This window comes from Brienomyrus brachyistius, chromosome 1 (assembly GCF_023856365.1).
Source record: "Brienomyrus brachyistius isolate T26 chromosome 1, BBRACH_0.4, whole genome shotgun sequence".
NCBI classification, from domain to species: Eukaryota; Metazoa; Chordata; class Actinopteri; order Osteoglossiformes; family Mormyridae; genus Brienomyrus; species Brienomyrus brachyistius.
In genome coordinates, this window is record NC_064533.1 from 47,032,672 (window position 1) to 47,048,579 (window position 15,908).

Below are 15,908 nucleotides of genomic sequence, written 5' to 3' on the forward strand. Positions count from 1 at the left end.
TCAGTATCCTAATAAATATGTCGCAGATAAACTTAGTAACCCCCGTGCCCTTAAGAATAAAAGGATGAACTAAACTTATATAGGGCTCTTGTAAAGCAATGGAGCCTAAAGGTCCGGCTCCCTTCAAAGAGCCGCTGTTCACTCGGCCGAGAGGTTCTTATGTTCCGAAATCTTTTCGGCGTACAAACTCATTCTTCCCGTGAGGTTTCGATTTGCTGTTTGGCTGATGACGCAAATGTGAGTTTCAAGTCACCCCGTATGTTTCCAGTTCACGCTTACAGCGGAAGCAAGCATTTACATGAAAAAAATATGTTTCCGGATGTTTTTTTTAAATGGTGTATTTTGTTAATTATTTCTGCAGTTTGAAGGATTCTGCTTTTTCCTTCCGAGCCTATAATTTGTTCTTTTCATTTACTGAATATGATAACAATCAGTCCTGGTTTTAACCACATCAATCACAAATGGCTCTAATATAAATTGGTGAAAATATACACTATATTGCCAAAAGTATTGAAACGAATAGTGTGCAGAAGTAGCTGCAAAGGATGGGTCAAATCCATATTAAAGCCTATGTGTTAAGAATGGGATGTCATTAAAGTTTATGTGTGTGTAAATGCAGGTGTCCCAATAATTTTGGCAATATGCTGTATTTTACCTGTATATAACGTAATGAATGGTGACAATGGTGCATTTGTAGTGGCCACAAACACACAAACTGAAAACACTGTTTTCAGTTAGTTTTTCCCACATTACAAGTTTTATTTTCAGTTTTTCATTTACTGAGGCATATTTTGTTTTAGTTTACAAAACACTTCATACTAAAATCAATAGTTTTCGTTAGTTTCATTTCGATACTTTCCGGTTTCGTTTCAGATGATAATTGTGCTGTAAATTTCGGGATGACGTCGGGGGTGACGATCGCGAAGGTGGGGTGTCTACTGTTATAAATATTAAACAAATACTGGTGAAGACTAGTGTCTGGGGACCGGGTACTAACCAAAGCCGAAAGATGAATGTGCTGAATACGGGAGGGATACCCCTGAGCGCGGTGAGGGACATCCACGCCGGCTAAAGAACCTCCATATGCGTAATTTACGACCATGGGTTAAATAGAATAAATTATTTACATTGAGGCAGCTTCGGATATTTCGTGTAATCGATAACTTTTAAGTTGATTCTACATTTACATTTAACAAGCTATACGCTGCCGTTATTAACTGTGATTTTACGTAACTGATAGACGTGCACAGCATATTTGCAACAATGAACGCGAAATGGTTAGATTCCCAGTGATGTATAGGCTATGATATTTAATTGCACTCTCTCGTCCCTTTGCAGCTCAGCCCCAAGTATCTCCACACGAACTCCACCAGCCACACCTGGCCGTTCAGCGCCATCGCGGAGCTGATCGGTATGAAGCTCATCGTCGCAACAAAACTTGAAAATCTCACGCCAACCAGCTGACGAAAGTTAACAACCCTTTAAATACTGTAAACAGCCCACATAAAGTAGAAAAAAATTACCTGTGACTGCAGTGAAGTTTCACTTGTCAAAATTAATAGTCATGCATCGCTTAAAAACAGGGATACATTCTGACAAACTTATCAAACGTAATCGTTAGGCGATTTCGCCGTTTTGAGCACACGTTACAAGGAACTTAAGCAAATGTAGATGTTACATCCTAAATAACTATAAAAAGTATAGTAGAGTAAATTAAAAATAGGTGGGTTTTACATCAGCGTCATCACAAGCGTGTGTCGATATATCACTAGGCTATAGGAATTTCTCAGCACTTATAATGTAATTGAACCACCGTCGTAGACTATATGCCGCGCATAACTGCTTGTATATCTGTAATTGGCTCTCTGGTAAACATGGGGGAAACGCTATTTTCACTTCTCTCCTTTTTCGTAAAAGCGAAAATCGTCTTCGCATTTCTGTGGATTAGCGAAATTCGGTGCCACTCTGGGCCATATTCGTAAAAGCGAAGTGGTGTACAGCGGGGCAGACCTGTACTAGTGTACTTTAATAAGAAAGTGACAGGAAATGTTTGTGGTATTAAGTTGTCTTTTGCTGGAGGTGCTGATGCTATGTAAAATGTGTATTATTTTGCACCCAGACAATGCATACGACCCAGATGTCATGGCTAAGAAGTTCTGGATTGACTTGACTCGAATAAAGGGGTTTGACTGCCTTACATTTCAGGACAACGGGAAGGGTATGACAAAGGAAGGAATGCACAAAATGCTGAGGTAAACCTCAAACAGTCCACACTAGCATGAATTGGTATTGCAGGCAGGGATGGAAGGTGTTTATGATACATGTATTTAAAATACCTATTTCAAATACAAAATAGGGTTTTGTAATTTGTATTTGATAGGGATGATGAAAATGGCTTCATGTTTTGTATCAAAATACTTCAGTCTTTTGTATTCTTGTAGTTCAAAAATACTTTAAAATGTTTTCTGTTAGACGTCTATGTCTCTCACCCACACTCTCAGATAAGTTTGCCTGTTTTTGGTTTATGTGACTGTTTTGGAATACCTGATCTGTAGTGTTCTCTATTCAGCCTTGCTGAAGTTTCAATAAATGTTTTGAGTAGACCGTGAATGTGTATGCATCTAAACCAGGGGTGTCCAGTCTTATCCGCAAAGGGCTGGTGTGTATACGGGTTTTTTGGATAACCTATAGGTCAGCTGTTCACACCCAGATGTGAGGACTCTTCAGCCAATCAGTCCTCTAATTAGTAACCTAATTAGGGAGTGGCAATGAAAACCTGCACACGCACCAGCTCTTTGCGGATAAGATTGCCCATGCCTGATCTAAACCCACATCCTGGAGTTCTCAGTAGGTTCCGTGCTTAGAGTTTGGTTTCACTTACTACTTTCGTTACATTTCTGGGTGGTTTAATGTCAAAACATATTGATCATTTAATAGTTGCGGTATACGTGGTAAAGCGTTTGTTTTAAAATGTGTGTCCATTGAAGCAGCTGGTTAGTAGGATCATGCATTTGCATATCATTGCCTGAATATAATTTCTTATGTTTATGATTAGCAACCACATGATTAATTACTTAGAAACTAGTTGCTATGGATGAAGGTGCTATCAGTTGTCTGCTTATGACCCTAAATTACCAAACACCAAGTAACTAAATTATTATACAATTATGAATCATTCAGTTAAACATTGAACTAACCTTCGTGTGGTGTTCTGGGATCTAACATCCATCCATTTTCCAAACCGCTTATCCTACTGGGTTGCGGGGGGTCCGGAGCCTATCCCGGAAGCAATGGGCATGAGGCAGGGAACAACCCAGGATGGGGGGCCAGCCCATCGCAGGGCACACTCACACACCATTCACTCACACATGCACATCTATGGGCAATTTAGCAAGTCCAATTAGCCTCAGCATGTTTTTGGACCGTGGGGGGAAACCGGAGTACCCAGAGGAAACCTCACAACGACATGGGGAGAACATGCAAACTCCGCACACATGTGACCCAGGTGGAGACTCGAACCCGGGTCCCAGAGGTGTGAGGCAACAGTGCTAACCACTGCACCACCATGCCGCCCCCTAGGATCTAACAGTTTGGTCAAAATATTTAATTTGTGGACTGCATGTGTCAGATTTACCACAGGCGTCATTAGGCAGAGAAGAGCTATAGCTCTCAGACATTGTTCACTTAATCAACAGTGTCAGTGTGCTGGTGAAGTGAAAGGTGAACTAGGCCAATAGAATGGAAACCGCTTCGACGGTTTTTTGATCCTTAATCTTGAGTATTTGATCCTTAATCTTGAAGCTAAAGGTTGGGACAGACATACTTTATAAGCTGAATATTATGTTTTTCCTGTAAGCAGGTAACTGTCCAAGAATTAAAACAGTTAAATATATGTATTCGTTAGGAAAAAGATGCTGTTGCAGAATATATTCCAGTCATTTTTGTAAGGAACTTGACAGTAAAAAATTCTGGGTGACTGTGGTTTGGTCATTCAGGGTATCTTATGTAAACATATTCAGAGGTATTTTTATTGTCGCTGTCAAGTCAAAGATTTACATGGTTTGATTTAGCAGATGTTTTTATCCAAAGTGCAATTGGGTAAACAGGGCCAGTTGTTTCCGGGAAATTAAGGGTGTCGCTGAATGGCCCAATGATAAAATCACTCTCAACTGCAGCATTTGAACCAGCGCCCTACCAATCGCAGACACAGCATCCTCACACACTGAGCCATACACCAGCCCCCTGATTCATACATAATTTCTGTTTTGTTGACTCATATAAAAAGAAATCTGTCTGACATCTGTGACTAAAGGATCGCTTTCTTGGATTATTGCTTAAACTGTTGCCTCTTTAGCTGAAGGATTTTCATGAGTTACCAGTTTTAGAGGAGATTATGACTGATAGTTACTGGCTTTATTTGGGTTAGATTCATACGGATTTACAATAAGACTGCCCTTATAAAGGGTTTATGAATGGTTTATAATCAGGTTAGTAATTATGTTGTAACACTTTGTATATCAGTAATATACAATTATAAACTTGTAAAAAAAGTAAGTTTTTTTATTAATGAGTTTTTTTCTTGGGGAGCATGGTGGTGCAGTGGTTGGCACTATTGCCTCAGAACCAGAAGGTCCAAGGTTCAATCCTGCATCCTTTCTGTGTGGATTTGACGTGCTCTCCCTGTTTTTGCCAGGGGCTCTAGTTTCCTTCCAAAGTATACAGGGCAGGTTGATTGGCAAGACTAAGTTGTCTGTGTGTGTTTTGTGGTGTTGTGGTTTGCAGCTGCACCCCTAGTTCCTGGGATAGGCTTTGGTGACCCCGGTTATGATTAAGTGGTTACGGTGATGGATGGATGGATGGATGGAGTTATTACCGTGCAGTCTGCTTGCACCTGAAGAAAGCAGGGAAGATCTAGAGGCTAACTTTTTGTAAACCTTGAATTCTGTAAAGACCAATCAGAACAGTCAGACTATCCACTATCTAGTTTCCCTGCTATGTTAGATATCATAGTCCTGAAATGACTTATACCAGGGATGGCCTATCTTACCCAGAAAGGGCGGCTGTGTGTGCAGGTTTTCGCTGTGACTTCCTAATTAGGTTACTAATTAGAGGTCTGATTGGCTGATGAGTCCTCACACCTGGGTGTGAACAGCTAACTTAAAGGTTACCCCAAAAACCCGCATAGACATCGGCCCTTTGCAGATAAGATTGCCCACCCCTGGTTTACAGCTTTGTGTGGCACCGGCTTTCTGACACACATTTTCTGTAGAGTCTCAGTTCTGATCCTGTTTCTCCAGCAGCACTAAATCATCTGTTCAACAGTGAATAATATGATTGAGTAATAAGATGGAATCACATGACCACAGAAATGTCATTGCTCTCGCAACCCAACATTGAGTATTATAGCTGTTTTCTTTCAGGTGTTTATGGCATTTCATGGTAAATTTCTCTTCTCCCCAGTTTCGGGTTCAGCGAAAAGCAAGCTGCCAGAGGCCATGCCCCAGTGGGCCTGTATGGAAACGGCTTCAAGTCCAGTTCTATGCGTCTGGGGAAGGACACCATTGTCTTTTCTAAGATAAAGAACACTATGAGTGTGGGGATGCTGTCCCAGAGCTACCTGCAGAGCATCCAGGCCAAGTATGTGGTGGTCCCCATCGTCACCATCGGACACGATGGGCAGAGTCCGTATCCTTTCTTATAGACAAAAATGCTAAACTGCTAATCTGAGACCCGGACTGGCATCTTGTATCTCCTGTGCTCTAGGACAGGCTGTAGGAACATTGTGATCCAGTAGTGGTTAAGTGGTTATGTAAGATGGATGGATGGGTGAGACTGTCAAGCATTTAATTCAAAGTGGCAAATTCTTATGCTCTACAAAAATAATGGTCTGTGGTTATTCTTATTATGATTTATTTTAGGTACAGTAAAACACATTTTTCATTATTTTTTTCTCACTTTAACAAAACCACCATTAATTTTTTTATATATGTTAGTTTTGATGAAAATCAAAATGTGTTTACTGCATTTGAAGGACCTGCATCAAGTATCTTTTATACATGGAAACAGTATGAGTTTTATTTGAGCTTTTTAAACAACTAATGAATCCCTTTAAGTATAATTACCCAGCAAAATTAAACAGCACTTAGTAAATTCTGAAAAAAATGCAGAAGTCTGACCTTTGGTCCTTAACCACAGGCCTCACTCAGAGTTGAGGATGCAGCCAGTCTGCAAGACATTCTCAAACACTCCCCCTTCAACACAGCGGAGGAGCTCCTCACTGAGCTGAGGGCCATTACCTCCATCAGCCCTACCGGCACACGCATCATCATCTGGAACCTGCGCAGGTGACGCATACGTTTGTGGAGACCTGAGCCTTTACAGATGTGCTCTGTGCTCTATGTGCATATGCTCTAGGGGTCTTAAGTGTATTTCAGTCCTGCCAGAGGCGTAAATGGAGAGACGGAGTTTGATCTCAGCACAGACAGGTATGACATCCGGATCCCGGAAGATGCGTGTGAGACCCACAAGAACCAAAACGTCACACAGTCAATACCAGCGGTGATCTACTCGCTGTGTGTGAGTACTTCCGATGGGGAACCAAAAAAGGTCCCGGGCAGGGTGTGGAGGGTGTAAATATCTGCCAGTACTGGAGAAAGGAGCATATTATATGTACCGGGACATGCAGACTGTCCAAAATGAAAGGCAGATGCAAAAAGTAACAAAATTGAAAATGTCATGGACCAGGGTGGACTTGAGGCGATGGCGAGGCATGATGCAGGCAGAAACAGGAATGTGGATGACCCACTTGCAGGGAAACAGGAGTTTTTTAACAAACTGAAAACACTAGGAACACTACAGCACAAAAGTACCACGAGGGGTCAAAACTAAAAAGGGATAAACAGAAGCTAAATGCTAATGGATTAGGGTGGGAGGGTGGCTACAAACAACAGAATATTCAGCTATCATACATCCAACAATCACGACGAACCACTGGGGAACTGAAATGAGCGGGGACTTAAATACTAAGGGGTAACAAGTATAACAAAGGGCAGGTGAGATTAATCAACAAGGGTTGGGAAAACAAGTCACAGGTAAAACTAATAATTAACTCAAGGAACTAAACAGGGAAACTAAGAACTAACCAAGAAACAGGGAAAACAGAATCTAACACTGGAATAACAAAGACTGATAGACATTAAGGCTCAAACCAAGAATATCAAAAAATGAATAGAAAATCACAGGACTAAACTGATACAAAATAAACCCTAGGAACAAAATACAAAAAACAGAGGAAGCAGGATTCGAACACAAGACAGAGAGGTTCACAGGCAACCGACAGGGAGCCAGGGAAAACACAAAGACTGACAACAGGAGGGACGAGATGACCAGCAACACCTGCTGGCCAAATGGGGAAGGGACATAGAGTGGAACAGGAGCTGACCCTGACAGAAAAACTGTTTTTTTTTTTTTTTTTTGTTATTTTCTGTATATATTATTATTTTGTGCACAACAAAATGCAGCTTTGGGGGTTTCTAATTTTCCTTCCTATATGTGGAATAGGCGTACTGCAGCTTCTTGTACTTAAAGCCTCGCATGCAGATCATCATCAGAGGTCAGAAGGTGAAGATGGAGCTCATCTCTAAGAGTCTGGCATTAACCCGCAAAGACCAATATAAACCTGTCTTCCTTGTATCCATTTACGTACTTTTACTCTCGAGACTGAGCAGAATAAATGGTTAGAAGATGGATGGATGGATGGTTGGTTGAAATCTGAAATTTAGGTAACAGAACCATATTTAGGTGCTTCAACAGCTTTAGTCTGATTACCTGCCTGTCAGTTTCCACTTCGCATGTGTGACATGGTGTTACGTGAAGAGCTAGTGCCCATTGAAGGGGGGAACTTCTCTTGCCTGTAAATTTTGACTGACTTTCCTAAACAAATCCCAGAAGGAACGCATCCCAATCACCTTCGGATACACAAAAAGCAAGGATCAGTACGGCATGATGATGTACCATAAAAACCGTCTAATCAAGGCATTTGAGAGGGTGGGCTGCCAGCGCAAGGTGAGCCTGTAAACCTTGCATTTTTTTTGTGTTGATGGGGGGTTTCAAACATGTAGCATTGCTATTCTATTGGTCATACTTCTTGTGTAATTGCCAACAACAAATTAGACACCTAAATTCTACATTATGATTCATTCAGGGTGGTTTCCGTGGTGTCGGAGTGATCGGTGTTATCGAATGCAACTTTCTGCAGCCCACACACAACAAGCAGGACTTTGACGACACTGATGAATACAGGTAGTGCTGAACTTCAGAATAACGGTGTAATATCCATACCAGTTTTCTTGCTAGTTACTGAACTTACCACAGCCTCAGACAGCAAATAGGTCCTATTCCATTATCCATAAGACACATTTGGCAGAGATTTGAGAAATTTGCGATATTTGTCCAGGAAAACTATGGCTAACCTGGCAGTGAAGCTGGAAGAGTACTGGGATGAAATCGAGTACAAGCGTAAAGAGTGTAGCCTACTACAAACAGAAGATAATGTGTGAGTACTGAAATGGTGTATTTGTTTTAAGAGCTGTGTATTCTGGGGAATTTGACCGTGGAGTCCGAACCAGCTCTGAGAAAAATTGAGCAATACCACTGTGTGCATGCAGACACACCCTGGAGAAATAATTTGTTTTCCTTTTTGCTGTTTGAGTCCTGATCAGAATTGGGTGCAGTGTGATGACTGTCAGAAGTGGAGAAGACTCCCAGATGGTATCGACTGCAATCGGCTCCCCAGGGACTGGTTCTGCTGCATGAATCCAAATCCCCAGTACAGGTGATGTCTGTGGTTCATACTGTAACCAGTAACAGAATGGGGAGAACTGGTCCTTGGGCTTCAGAAGACTTAACCATTTCTATGTGGGACCCCAGCCATCACTCTTCTGATCCTCCATCAGTATGAAAGGCTTGATCGGCAGGAAGGTGCAGCTTTATGTTGATGAGTGCCAGTTTACATTAATCTGTGGGTATTAACTGACTGATAGAGGTAGCATCAGAAGAGGGAGCAGATCTGTTTTGTAAAGTCTGAGCCGTTGCAGGAACTGTGAAGCAGCGGAGGAGCTTGAGGATTCAGAACACGAGCAGCAGTGTGACCCAAAACCTTACAAGAGACAGTAAGAATCCTATCATCTTACATCCACTAATACTTCTCAAGACTAGTTGATACTACACTTTGTCATGTGCAGTTACAGTTGGCACCTGGTCATGCACATGGACTCTTGTGTACATACGACATTCCTCCGTTTATGCCGACACATGCAAGCAGCAATAATATTCCACTAGCCTTGGATTTTCTTAGGACAAATTTTTGCACAGGAATATATCTTTCTGCTCCTTCAATGATGCAGTAGCCCCTTCACATACACACACTTGATATTCGCAGTGTCGGTTATTCACCAATTGTCCGTCAATCCCAGATGGCGCTGAACGTAAAAACAATATGTGAATATTAGTGATAAATGTCTGTTAGTGTAACTGCATACTATATTTTTAATATTAAAAGTCTTGCTCTCAGTGCATACAACAGTAATTTCGTACATGCAGGGGCATTATTTAGATGGTTTGTATTAGGGGTGTCACGAGATCTCGAGATATTGCAACATGACAAGATTTCTCGGCAGAGTGTAACGCGATCCCCCCAAGGCGCTGCAAATCAGCTGCTGTAAGCTTGTCGGCATCTGACAAAATTACCATGGTAGATGCCCAAGACACTTTCGTGTGGCAGCATTTTGGGTACCTGGCGGAAAATATAAACGCCGAAAGGGTGACAGACAAAACACGAACCATCTATAAGCATTTTAGGAAAATCATGCCGTACACAGCGGCTAATGCTACTACTATCCAAAGCTATTCGCAGCACCATCATAGCTCTGCACTTAAATCCACTGCACAGGTGAAGAAAACATTAAAAACGTTTTATGTTTGTTATTCATATTGTTTGATTTATATTCTATTTTATGATCAGTTGAGAAGTCAAATAGGAGAGAAGCATGTCATGGTGAAATATTCTATGGTGCTAGATATTTGTTCTGTTCTTTACTGCATATGATGATGGTGATTATTTAAATCATTTCACCATACATCTGCATTATTTAGAATTTTTTGTCTTTCAAATTAATCAAATAATATGATATAGTAATTAATACATAATATATTTCCTCTTTGAAGTTATTCTTAAAATATTGTTAAATTATCGTCTTATCTCGTTCTCGTGATCATAAATATCGTGTCTCGTCTCGTCTTGGGGGCAGAGTATATCGTTACACCCCTAGTTTCTATATTATATGAAATGGTTAAGATAAATTGACAAAAGAATTTGACATGCAAAGTGCACAGTACAGTAGTATTTTATTAGAAATTGGTAATAGACTTTTTGTTATCATTCAGGCTAGCACACTGTTAGTGGTGCCCAAATATTATTTGCCAATTGCTACGTTTGTGGGGATATTCTGCCCTTAACCTTCATGAACATGAGAAGTTGCTGTATTTGTTGGCACCCCCGCACCTCACAGCTCATCGAGAGCGTCCATAACTACATTTGCTCATCTTTTAAACTTTTCCGTTGACCGCTGGTCTGTGAAAGTCAGTGCTGTCGCCTGCTGCAATGATTTAGCCAGTTTCCTTGCACATATGCACCGACAAATAGAAGGTCTGCTAGATCCAATGGTACAGAGCCCCTGCAGTTAGAAGGTTTTGCATTAGCTGTCAGTTCTTTTTGCATTCCCACCCAAAACATCAGTATTGTCACATCCATGGGAATTTAGCATTTACACTATATCTGTGTATCTTAGACCAAATTCATGTAAAATTCTATCAGGTGATGCATTACTGTTGGATCTGTCAGTACAACAGCAACGCAGGTCACAAGGCGGGATCGCGACGGAACGCAAAACCATTTGCAAGGGAACACAGCACTGTCCTTTTAGGGACTTTTAGGGGTAAAGTGAAGTATGAATTGGGATTAAGATGTCTTTCAAGGGAATCTGAGTATTGGTGTTTTATTTGATTTATTTTTTACTGTAGGAAGAAAATGATTAAGATGCAGGAGAAAAAGGACCAACAACAGGTGAATGTTAAAGACAAGACTTTACATTAAGAAAGCAAACACTTGTGTGTGACTAAACCACAGCAAACCATTTTAGTGATAAAGATTCTGTCGAGCTGTAAGACTGCAGTTTGCCCCCCCCCTCCCATGTCCTTTCAGATGTCAGCACCAGCGTTACCCCTTCTAGCCACACCATTGTCATGCAGTGAGCAGTGGAGACCTGCAGAGGACGCTCCCGCTGGCCTCTCATCTGAGAGCTTCACCCATCCCAGCTGCTCAGGTCAGCTGCAGTGTAGCTGCAGTGCACATGGTGCATTATACAGGGGGACACAGGAACAGGCAGTGGGTGCTTAAGGAACTGGTATACTGGGCACAAAGCTGCAGGGGGAAAACTGTCTTAGTGTTGTATAAAATATAAAAACGTGATAAAAATGAAATGGTAATCTGTTGGGTGAGAACAGAAGGTACGTGAAATACAGTATAAATGATTAAGACCTACATAAATGTACAAACGTACATACAGCTGATCTACGAATCACTCACCAACTTTGTGAGTTCTCAGTACCATTAATACTTTAACAGGTCACAACCTGCCCAATGATACCATGCTGATGGACTGTGAAGACAATGTGTCCACATCTCTGAAAAGGTAAAGTTATGGAAAGGAAAATCACATCTTCTTAAAGCTGTCAGCTGTAACCAGCGCTTCTGCTACAAATATATGATTATTTGCAGGCAGGAATAAGGAGTGTGGGGGGCAGGGTCATCCTGTGGACAACTGAGGGACCCTGGGACCCTATCAGAATTGGACCCCCGACCTGGGTGATTACGGAATGGGTTCATAGGGAGCATCATCTGTACTTTGTCAAAGCTAGTTTCTGTCTTGGATGAACACAGGCTAAACCTAGAAAGGACAAAGGGATGGCTATGCTGAATCAGAGTCATAAAGTATGCAAATCACTGGCCCATAGAGAGGGAAGACCCAGTAAAGAAAAGGGATTCAGGAGAGTTTGGCTAGAAGCCTAGATCTGTACCCCTTATATATGTATTCCCTCTTTCACTGGGGTGAACTCCAACGTTAAAGCACTGAACTGGGGGCCTGTCAGTAAACCCACGGCTGCCCGGCCCCCCTCACCCTGGGTAACTCCAGAGTGGAGCAGCGTCCAGGCCCTCTCCGGGAGTCCAGCTCCAGAGCCTGTCTTGTGTGTTGAGGTGAATCTGACTATATCTAGAATGTATCTCTCTACCTCCCCCACCACCTGCGGCTCCTTTCTCACCAGAGTCTCACATTCTTGGTCCCTAAAACCAGCTTCAGTAGCTGGGGGTCGGTCTGCCAAGCCCTCTGCCTTCGACTGCTGTCCGGTCCACATGGCCCTGAATGGACCACGATGGCACATGGAAAAGTGAAGCGTGAACTGGACTTGAGATATCTCTCGGGGGAATCTGATTATGGCTGTTTTTTCTTTACTGTAGAAAGAAAAACAACAAGAGGAAACAGAAAAATACCAGACAACAGGTGAGATGAATAAGTTAAGCTCCCAGAATCTCATGGCCCTTACATTAAGAAAGCAAATGCTTTTGTGTGATTAAAGTACATCAGACCATTTTAGTGATAAAGATTCTGTTGAGCTGTAACAGCAGTGCTGATCAGACCCCCCTCCCACCACCGAATGTCCTTTCAGATGTCAGCACCAGTGTTACCCCTTCCAGCCACACCACTGTCAGACAGTGAGCAGTGGGGACCTGCAGAGGGCGCTCCCGCTGGCCTCTCATCTGAGATCTTGGCCCATCCCAGCTGCTCAGGTCAGCTGCATTATACAGGGGGACACAGGAACAGGCAGTGGGTGCTTAAGGAACTGGTATACTGGGAGGGGGGAGTCCCAAAACTGTCCTAGTTCTGTAGTTCAGCCCTGAGTATTTAAGTGTAACTGTTTCTTTAAATGTCACAGTGTATTTAAACTATAAGCTGTATTAATCACTTTGATGGAAGTATATTATGACTAATGAATAATTCATATAAGTAAAGTAAGTAAAAGTGTATGAATAAAATTAAAAGTTTTGATAAAAGGAAATGGTGACCTGCTTTGGGTGAGAGTATGTGAAATAATGTATTAATGATTACGACCTACATAAATGTACAAATGTACATGCTACAGATCTATGAAACACCCATATATGATGGAGCACATTAAACACCCATTAAATGCACTTTGGCAGCTCTCAGTACCATTAATACTTTAACAGGTCACAACGTGCCCAATGATACCATGCTGATGGACTGTGAAGACCATGTGTCCACATCTCCGGAAAGGTGCTGTGCACAGTTATATTCATCTGACTGCCAGATTTGTCTCATTGTCTTACTCATTGTGTGTCCTTTGTGTTCCTCCTGAAAGGGTGAAGCAGGTGCCTCCACACGCTGTTGGGGTCTCGTCCATTGACACAGAGAACACGGAATTGGCAGCACCTTCTGTCCCTCATATGATTTCAGTCGCCACTCAAATGAGCATCAAGCAGGAGGAGACCTGGGGAGAGACCGGGACTGAGGAAACATGTGAAAATAGGAGGGCAGGAGATGGCCTTCAAAGCCAAATGCTGGAGGTCCAGCAGCCGGATGGGCTACTGGACACATACAAGGAGCAGGTGAACCAGCTCCAGCAGGAACTAGAAGAGATGAAATGCGAGTGTGAGAACCTGCAGAAGATGAAGATAGAGCATGAGATGCTCCAGAATAGGGTAAGTATGTCTAAGAATACAGGACACAGGTCGTTCATTGTAATGGATACAGTTTCCAAGTCATTGAAATATACTGCATGTTTTCTGCATATACCCAAGGCAGTCAGATCATTGGTCTTTTCCAAAAGGATATAACCAGTTCATTCATTCAGTTGGAGAGAGATGTGCCTTAATTTACTCCAGCACAGCCACACAGACACTCAAACAGACACTTTGTTCTTTATACAGTTGGAGGACATGGTGATTGAAAACAGCAGTCTGTCCTATCAGTGTGAACAGCTGAACAGAGAACTGGAGCAGCTGAGAACAAATGGAGGGACAGGGATGCCCAGCCCTGGAGAAGAGGCCCAGAACAACGTGAACATCTCCTCACAAGAAGATACCTGCAGGTAGAAACATATTTAGTTACATTTGGCCAGATGGGGCTGATTTTTTGCTAATAATGTAAAAGCTCGGTATTTTACATTTCACATAGATTTTCTATAATGGTTCCACGTTACATGGGAAGCTCTTGAATTTCAGTAGCTTCTTTAGAAAGTGAGTTTGCTTTGGTTGTTATTTACCCCTGACTGTACATAACTGTTATCATCACCCTGCAATCCCCAGAAAGCTGAGGAACCTCCGGCAACGCATCGGCCATCTCCTGGTCACCTTTGTCCCTATGCTAGACTTGGAAGAGATTAATTTCGACAGTGATGTCATGGATAAGATACTGGACCGGGTCTTGAATGAGGTCAATGAGGTCTGACTTGTTCTCCATTCTGGGTGGCCCATGCAGGTCAATTCTGACTTTGTCCAACTTTTATTCTGGAAATAATTTGCAATGGAAAGATATGTGCTACATGCATATATATATATATATATACACACTTACAGCATATTCTTTCTGTTTCTCAGGGTAAAACACACAACCATTATATCTATTCCTATCTGAAAAAAGTTTCTTTTCAAATTACCTACAGAATAGCATCCAGCATATTAACAGATCTCCACACTGTTGGATTTACTGATTTTATAGCTTTTAATGTTCGCCTTCTTCCCTGAGTCGCCACATATCTCAGTGGGTTGAGTGTGTGGCACCAAGAGTGTAACCCTTCATTCATGGGTTCAAGGCCAGCATCACCTGTTTATTGGTTTTTCTATTTTTCTAATGTTTTAGTTTTGTTTACTTGCTTAAGTTTATTCTGTTTTTGTCCATTTTAACTTCTTTCTGCTTCCTAGCATTAGTCCTCAGTTGTGTGTCAATATTCCTACTGTTTTTAGGTCTAGCTTATCATCCTTGTTTTGGTATTTGTAAAAGTTCCCTAGAGTCCGTGTTTAATTGTTAAAGTTTCTTCACCTGTTTTCCTGTACTGTGCTCATTGGTTAATTATCTTGATGATTCACTCCTGCCCTTTATTGCCCTTTATTGTGTTTTTAAGTGGCTGCCTTTGTCCTGGGACCATTGTGTTGAAGTTACTGTGTTCTTGTTGCTGTTGGGTTTGATTTTCTAGTTATACTCACTGTGTCCTTCTTTTCCCCGTGTTACTTTCTTTTGGTGGTTTTGTAGGTAGCTCTTGTTTCCTCTGTTTGCCTTTGACCCCACATGGTCTTTTAGTTTTGTAGTTTAGCTGGTGTGTTTAGTTTCCTCAATAAACTCCTCTGTTGTCTAAGTGGATCGTCACCTTCTTTTCCCGCCCATGACATGCCGTAACACTTACATTAGAAGATCTTGAAAATATTCTGAAAAGACTTATTGAAGACTAAAGTCTAACACTCCAACATCCAAAGTCAATGTGCCATTAGTCACAGTTTTTTTTCACAGACTATGATTTTGGAAAGACTGAGGATCTTGCAGGGTCATAATTTGCAAGACTTCAACTAGATTCCATCCATCCATCTTCCGAATTTTGCAAACAGGAGGTTAGGCTGGTGGCAAGACTGTCCTCCTGGTATTGCAGGCAATCTTTGCTTCCATCTGGGGGTCACTCCAACTGACTGGAAACGGGACTTGTAGTTCCCATCTGGAAAGGGAAGGGTGATCGCCTGGGTTGCAACAACTACATGAAGATAACGCTGCTCTCAGTGCCGG

At 41.9% G+C, this 15,908-nt stretch overlaps 1 protein-coding gene and 1 long non-coding RNA gene across 2 annotated transcripts in view; one reads left to right on the top strand and one right to left on the bottom strand.

The window, feature by feature from the left end:
• Positions 1-874: 874 nt before the first annotated feature.
• LOC125747725 (MORC family CW-type zinc finger protein 3-like) overlaps positions 875-15,908 on the top strand; it is a 29,892-nt gene continuing 14,858 nt past the window's right edge. Inside the window, exons 1-3 of the mRNA XM_049023182.1 lie at positions 875-1,048; positions 1,339-1,411; positions 2,120-2,252. Of these exons, the coding sequence (XP_048879139.1) occupies positions 1,010-1,048; positions 1,339-1,411; positions 2,120-2,252 (245 nt within the window). The 5' untranslated portion in view covers positions 875-1,009. The remainder of the gene's footprint in view (positions 1,049-1,338; positions 1,412-2,119; positions 2,253-15,908) is intronic.
• LOC125747753 (uncharacterized) overlaps positions 11,258-15,908 on the bottom strand; it is a 31,847-nt gene continuing 27,196 nt past the window's right edge. Inside the window, exons 2-3 of the long non-coding RNA XR_007399371.1 lie at positions 11,689-11,919; positions 11,258-11,386 (exon numbers count right to left, since the gene is read on the bottom strand). This is a non-coding gene — a long non-coding RNA (uncharacterized LOC125747753). The remainder of the gene's footprint in view (positions 11,387-11,688; positions 11,920-15,908) is intronic.